The 7,990-nt window shown below is 37.1% G+C and overlaps 2 protein-coding genes across 2 annotated transcripts; both read right to left on the reverse strand.

Annotated features, from left to right (window-relative positions):
- Positions 1-481: 481 nt before the first annotated feature.
- Positions 482-4,378, reverse strand: LOC126752852 (inactive pancreatic lipase-related protein 1). The gene is made up of 6 exons (XM_050463848.1): positions 4,333-4,378; positions 3,030-3,132; positions 2,584-2,972; positions 2,321-2,515; positions 2,090-2,261; positions 482-593 (listed from the first exon to the last, which is right to left on the reverse strand). Exons 1-6 carry the CDS (start codon positions 4,376-4,378, stop codon positions 482-484), a joined length of 1,017 nt encoding a protein of 338 aa, XP_050319805.1.
- Positions 4,379-4,642: 264 nt separating this feature from the next.
- Positions 4,643-6,723, reverse strand: LOC126752853 (endothelial lipase). The gene is made up of 6 exons (XM_050463849.1): positions 6,681-6,723; positions 6,506-6,617; positions 6,062-6,450; positions 5,818-6,003; positions 5,033-5,198; positions 4,643-4,970 (listed from the first exon to the last, which is right to left on the reverse strand). The coding sequence occupies exons 1-6, from the start codon at positions 6,721-6,723 to the stop codon at positions 4,754-4,756; spliced, it is 1,113 nt and encodes a 370-aa protein (XP_050319806.1). The 3' UTR covers positions 4,643-4,753.
- Between the last annotated feature and the right edge of the window lie 1,267 nt (positions 6,724-7,990).

Below are 7,990 nucleotides of genomic sequence, written 5' to 3' on the forward strand. Positions count from 1 at the left end.
TTGGCTAATAATACTTGACGAATAAAAAATAATTATATTGGCATGATATGGCTTAATAAAGTGAGCTTAGTGATAGGAGCGAGATAATTTGGAAAAAATATATATATTTTTAAATATCATACATATCGTCAGCTAAAATGCAAAACAATGTATCATCAAAAAAAAAATTAAAATCGTTGTCAGTTATAATAACCAATGTATAACCATTTTATAACGAAAATATGAGTGATGATAATCAAAATACAACCATTTTATAACAAAAACTTAAATTTTGTTTCAATATTAGTGGTTGCTATTTTATCGTTTTTCTTCGCCTGTAAACTTCTGCGAAGTGATGTTACGTTATTTTGCATTTTAGGTGACGATACTCAATATGGGTAGTCGAAAAAGTCTTTTCTTATTTCAAACCAAAATCAAACTTATTTAGCAATAAAAATCATTACACTGCATATTTTCTCCATAATTTTTTATTAAAAAAATTTCAGTTTGAATTGTTTACAGCTGGTTTGGATATATTCAGTTCCACATCGATAATCGGACCCTTGGCGAATGGCGCGAACGCTTCAGTTTGCAAAAAGTAGGAGCCAGATGCACTAAAAAAAGTTCAATGAGCATTTCTAAACGTTTATTTAAAAATTTAAATTAATTAAATTAATATTTTAATATTTAGTTTATATTTTATAACATTTTTAAATTTAATTTTAGTATGAATTATTATTTTTTTTAAACTCATTTTAATTTGTTATAAATTATTTTATTCTATAATTATTTTTTTATTTATTTTTTTCAATTATTATAATTTTGAATTTAACTTTTTATTTATTGTTACACTTAATTTAATTTAATAAAATGTCTTCTTTCTTTTATATCGTCAATAAACAATGTATCATTAAAAAACTCGAAATTGAGTTTTTTTTGCTTACGATGCGCTACATCATATTAAATATATGTAGAATAAAATGTTCAGCTTCCGCTGTCAGATATAACCAATATCTAACCCTTTTATAAGCAGTGTATAACCATTTTATAACCAATACATAACCACTTTCTAACCAAAACTCAAATTATGTTTCAATGTGAATGGTTTCTATTTTATAGCTTTCCTTCTTCTATAAACTTATGGAAAGTGATGTTACGATATTTTGCATTGTAGGTGACGATATTAAGTCAAATATCGTTTTATTTTAAAACTCCTAGCCTTTCTGAAGGTAATTTCATAAAAACTCCCGTTCCTATTCTCAAACAAATGGGACATGGCTGTTCACAAGCTTCTTTTGAAACACTAGTGTAATTATTCGCAATATACGGAAATAGGTAATAATCCCTTGGTGCCAGGTTCGGACTATAATGTGGATGCATAAAATTCTCCCAACCAAGCGCTGGGAGCTTCTGGTGAGTCACTGTCGAGATGAGTGTTCTGCCGTTGTCTTTTTGGAACAGAATTCCTATTTAATCGATATTTTTGACAATTGGACAATTGATGCATATTTGACATAAAAACTACGGGAGCAGAGTGGCCGAAACTAAAATTGCGCATGATTGACTACTACAGTATCGGAATCATAAAAAGTATTCACATCAACTATTGTCGAAGAAAAGCTATAAAGTATGGCCTATTTTCTTTTTACTGGTGCCCATATGCATGCTCGAAGAATACTCAGTCAGGCAATCCAAAAACGGTCTGAGAAGTATTTTTACTTGGAAATCTTTTCATTATATCGACAATCGCACTTATGTCACTTATGTATATAACGTAAGATACGGACTACTTAAATCAACTAATGGAAAAAGCATGGATTATTTTTGTCCTTATACGATAAGAAATTTTTCATCTTAAAGATGTTGGATGATGAATCGTGGATTTACGCGTATGAGCCCGAAAGTAAACAGCAGTCGAGTGCATGTGAGACTAGTTTTAATTAGTTTCGAGTAATTGATTTGACTTTAATATAAAGCAATTAATTTCTTTTTACTTCATTTAAATTTCTTACGAAATCGTATATTGTTTGAAATGAATTTATTTAGAATGATTATGATTAATTCAGTTAATTTTGGATTACTTGAAGTGTGTTATGTTCACTGTACTCACTTTTTAGACACGAAATAGCCCATTTGAGTGTGTGGCATGTCGGCATATTCGCGACACTGCTGCATGACGAATTTCAGCCACTCACCACACTGATAAGACCAGAAACCGCGATTACTAGCAATCGATTCGGCATAGTAAAGCGGTGCACGAAAGTGATTGCAATTACGTAAACCTTTAAGAGTTTACAAAATAACTTTAAGAAAACATATGAATTAGAACCACGTGACTTACGGCCATCCTGCACAATATTACAACCAGGCTGAAAGAACTTATCTAAATTTGGATAGAAATCGGCATGACCACTGCGATCCAAAGTCGAATAGAAGAACGGATCTGTGTGTATGACATCGACAAACTCGGCATCGGAGGCATCGAGCTTCTCGCTGCGATTATAAGTAACGAAGGCGGGACCAGCGGGATCCAAACCTACAGAGAAATGTAATCGAGGATGGAAGACGTGGTTTGGAAAGTGTTTAGTTTTATTTGCAACACACCTGTTATGCGCCGCAAAGGTTGCTTCACACTATTCGCCGACAAGCCGGCGATCTGAGCGCCCAAACTGAAGCCAATCAAATGTATATCTTTATCCATATAAATGCCATGCTCAATTAAATTATCCGTTAGTTGCGCTAAACAGCGTGCCACGACACGTGCATTGCTTACCGCCCACGGGTAGTAGCAGGGAAATGCCGCCAGCCTGCTGTAGTCCACTGAGATCACATGTACCGGCTGGGTGCGCAAAAGCACGGAACGCGATTCGAGATTCGGTGAAGTATACCGGTTACCGTTAAAGCCGTGTATGAGAATTTTCAAAGGCCAGCGGGGTTCGAAATCGGCCTTTATGAGTTGAAGTGGATCTAAGAGCTGCGGTTCACTTGAGGCGCTGTGGATTTTTTTATATTTTATTTCATTCACGCACACTTTAGTTTCATGCACTCACTTTTTGTAGAGCCAAAATTGTATATGCTCACTGGGACACTCATCGCGCACATAAATACAGTTGAAGGGAAAGGTAGCACGGATCTTGGCGGCAGACGGTAGAACTTTAGCGGCGTTAAGGGGTAAAAATTGAAAATACCAAAAATATACATACATATATAACAAGTCAATTGAAAAGTATCCGGCCTGACATGTAGATTGCACTACTAGAATTAAATCCATATGAGTTTTAGTTAGCCCTAACCTTCAAAAGGCGCGTGTGTAAATTTGACAGCTTTCGGATCATTAGTTTATGAAATATGTCATTTTGAGTGAAACAACTTTTGTTATTGTGGAAAAATTCATAAAAAAGAATTTCGTGTGTTGAAAAAGTATTGTTTTTTGAAGCGAAAAATACAGCTGACGCAAAAACTTTGCTTGATGATGAGTTTCTGAACACTGTCACTGAAAATCAACCATTCAGGATTGGTATGCTCAGTATGAACGTGGTGAAATCAGCAGCGAAGCCGGTAAACGCAGTGGAAGCCCAAAAGAGGTTGTTTCCGAAGAAAACATCAAAAAAGTCCAGAAAATAATTTTGAATGACTGTGAAATAAAGTTTTTCGAGACATCAGGTGCTCTAAAGATATCACCTGAACATGTACATCATATAATTCAAGAATATTTGGGTATGAGCCAGCTCTGTGCGAAGTGGGGGTCGCGCGAGCTCACTTTTGACCAAAAACAACGGCGAGTTGATGATTTGGAGCAGTGTTTGGAGATGTTCAAGCGTAATAAACCCGAGTTTTTGAGTCGATACATGGCTACTCCATTTCATTCCGAAGTCCAATCGACAGTCATCCGAGTGTACTGCACACGATGAACACGTACCAAAGCGTGGAAAAATGCCACAGGCGGCTTGCAAGGGAATGGCGCGTGGAATATTTTTTATTGGCTACCATCAACTGTGGCTATTACATAGCGTTATTGGACAGCACTTGAAGAAAAAGAAAGCGCGGTTTCACCAAAACAATGCATTGTGTTACAAGTCAGTGAAAACGGTGGTAAAAATTCATGAATTGGGTTTCGAATTGCTTTCGCATCCACTGTATTTTCTAGATCTGACCCCTAGCGACTATAAACTGTTCTCAAATCTCACACGAATGATCGCTGGAAAGAAATTTTCGGCGACCGAAGAGGGGATCTCCGAAACTGAGGCTTATTTTGCACAAAAAAGTGTTTTAATGGTAGGCCGGGAACTTTTCAATTGACTTGTTATATATACCACATATGTGTACTATATATTTCAAACAAATATTACTCACTTATAGCCGCGATAATTACGCACAGACAACTAATTTCACACCTCATATTTTAATTTTTAATTGATAAATGACACACGCCGGCAGTAGAACCGTTAACTTTATACACATTAATATGCTAATCGTACCCTCATAATTACTCGTAATTAAATTCATATGCGAAACATCATTGAAACACATATTGAAAGGCCGTTATCAACACCCAGCTAAAGCCCAGGGTCAATTTCGATTAAATTCACATAATGAGTAAGACTTTACATTTTTTATTGTTTAAATAGCTAATTGTTATAAATATTTACACAAGTGCGGACGCCTTAAACTAAAGTATGTGGAATTATTTTAGGCAAAAACAATTATTTACTCGTTAAATTGACTTCCTTTTGTAACCACACGGAAATCTTTTGTACTTAAATATTTGTCACATTCAACTAAAATCGGGCGGTACGTCCACATCCATGCCATATTCGGCGCCGTAGCGTAGAAAGCGACACATCAGCAGCTGATCGCAAGCCTCTTCGTTCAGCATATCGAGATCGTAATTCGCGCGCCAATTCGGCTGCTGTTCTGGCGGTTTATCTTTCATACGGCCGAGCGCGAAAGGTGTAGAGTTCGAGGTCTTGAGAAAGTATATGCCTGTTAGGCTACAAATATATTGTGTTTTATGGTTCTTTAATTTCTTCATAGATGTTTGCTGATTTTTTACCTTTCATCAATATGATAGCCCATCCTGGCATCATTCGATTCCACGCCGCATATATTTAGCACGAAATAAAGCCAATTCGTACAACGGCTGCTCCAGAATTCTTGTTTCGGATTGATGGATTCGGCGTAGAAACGTGGTGCGCGTTCGTGATTACAGCTACCGGGTTCTTGAAACAGAGAGACATAAAAATTGTACGATTAAGGTAAACACTTGGAACGAATTGGAGCCGACGAGGTCGGAAGACAGTGTCTGGTCTGTTTCGGAAGGTTTTTGTCGGACCCACTTTATCAAAACATAACGGAAGTTTGGAAAACTGTTTAAATTAAAGATATCTAAACCTGATAGACTAAATTTCGGAGAACATTTCTTATAATAACATAAATTCCGATACCTTTTATTTGGTAAGAGTAATCGAAACATATGAACCATGGTAAAATGCAACTCTGATATCTAGCTTCAGAGACAAATGTAGTCTCGAAATTCTTGTACATGCTTTTAACTTAGCGAAAGCATTGGTATGGGCCTCAACCATGGTAAAACACAACTCTTATATGAAGCTTCAGTTGAGATTTTTAATGTATGTAGATACCAATGTAGCCTCAGAAGTTTGATCGGTTAATGCATTTCTGAGTCACAAGAGAGGAAATCAACGAAAACCGAAAAACGAAAAGAGCTTAACGAGCTTATATACCACTTTAAAATATCGAAATCCTTAATAAGTCTCCATATTCTTTGATTCCCTCAACTGCCTGTAAATTCCACTTCGCACTTATTTCAATACATACCAGCCTCCACCTCACAACCGGGCTGTATATAACCGAAATTCGGATAGAAGTCCACATGACCCATCGGATGCATCATACCACGCCCTAGCACATCAGTATGTATGACGTCCACAAAATCCGCATCATCTTTACTCAACTTGCGTTCGTTGCCAGCGGTGATGAACAGCGGCTTTGCGGGATCCAATCCTAGAAAAAAGCTGCCAACTAAAGTTTAAATGCGCCACAACAACAATACGCCGCTCACCAGTTATGCGTTGCAATTTTTTCGTCACATAATTTGCCGTTTGACCAGCCACTTGTGCGCCCAGACTAAAACCAATCACGTGCAAGTCCTCATTTTGCACGATACCCTGATCGACCAGATTGTTGATCAATTGCGCCAGACAACGCGCAGCCAACGGTAGATTTTGCACAGCCGAGGTGTAGCAAGGTTCGCGCACGAGCGGACCATAATCGGGTGAGATGACATAAACGTCCTCATGCTGCAGCAGCACTGGGCGTATAAAGGTGTTCGGCGCAAAGTCACGATGTCCTGTATAGCCGTGTATGAGTATTTTGACAGGTCGACGCACGGGAAAATCGCCTTTTTGTAGACTGAGCGGATTTAGTTGCACCGGTGTATTGGCTGTTGCGCTAGAAAATATGACGGAGATCACTTTTTTGAAATTAAAAGTCACTTTTCACTCACTTTGTGTACAACCAGAAGGTGACATTCTCGTTGGGACATTCACTTTGCGCGACAAAACATTTAGGATCGAAGAGACCCTGTATCGGGTTGGCGCACAACGAATTCTGACAAACTAAAAAAAAATCACATTTCTTATGAATTACTAAATAATTTCACACAGCTGATTTCACATTACTTTGCAATATAATAACCGTTAGAACGGCGTTCAAGGCGCGCATTTTTCAACGTAGAACGTGTGCCAACAAGGAACGCGGTAGTTTTAGAAATGCCACACAAAATGCAGCGTTTGGCGTGTTTATAGCGCGACACACGATTTTCACATTTATTTTTATATAATTTGGAGCGACGACATTTATTATCACATTTGTATGTAGCTGTAAAAATGCGCAATCAACCCACTGAGCTTACAAATTATGTTTGTTAATTTTGTTTTTGTTGTTATTTTTTTGTTTTAACAAACTTTTAACACTTTCTATTACAAGTCCATGCCTTTTTGTTTTCATTTAAATAATTTTAATAAACCACCCACATGCCATTGGTACCCCCAATGGTGAAATTTAAGTGGCTCAAGTTCAATTTGATTTCGCCATGGCTGTCAACATGTCGTTGGTATGCGGGCTTAGCGGTTTCTTTTACCTATATTTTTGCATTGAGGACAGTGTGTGAAGGTGTCTCTTTGTGAAGGTATCAACTATTTTCATTACATTTGTTCAATTCACAACCTGTCGTAAAGCATCGTAAAATCGAAAAATTATAAATTTTTACACTTATTTTTTTATAATTTTACGATTTTACGATGCTTTACGACAGGTTGTGAATTGCTCAATTATTTTATAATTATTTATATATGAGCTTTGAAAGCAGAAAAAATTGCAGTGAAATTTGGAACACTTGTATTTTTAGTAATTAAAAACAGGGTCGGGTAGACAGTGTATTGCAATATTCAGAGATTTAAGGAGTTATATACACTTACAAGTCAGAAAAAATGTGTTTTGTCGTGAATTGTTTTCTTAGGAGCGGTATTTTATTTAATAAATGATAAAAATGTACATTTACAGAATTTAATGTGCTTAAAAATCCATGAATTATTATGAAAAATGTTGAATACACTTGATCTCGTAGTCTAGCTCTAGGAAAAAAGAAAGAAAAACTGTCCTGCGGTGAGAAAGATTTTTCGGGCTTAAATTGTCTCAACACCAACAAACCCGTCGCAGGACCACGTCTCAAACTCTCCGCACCATGGGGAGTTTTCTGACTTCTGTTGCAACTATCCAACGAACGTGTAATACAAATACAAATACACTACTGGTGCAGGAGTGTAGCGAACGGCTGAATAGCCTAGCGAAACGTAACCAAGTGAAGCTTATCTGGGCGCCCGGTCACAAAAGTATAGCGGATTGAACTGGTTGATGAGCTGGCCCGCTTCGCAGCATCCACTAACATGGTAAGACCTGCACCATTCAACCAACAACAACCTCAGCAGGT

The sequence above is a fragment of the Bactrocera neohumeralis genome, chromosome 3, assembly GCF_024586455.1.
Source record: "Bactrocera neohumeralis isolate Rockhampton chromosome 3, APGP_CSIRO_Bneo_wtdbg2-racon-allhic-juicebox.fasta_v2, whole genome shotgun sequence".
NCBI classification, from domain to species: Eukaryota; Metazoa; Arthropoda; class Insecta; order Diptera; family Tephritidae; genus Bactrocera; species Bactrocera neohumeralis.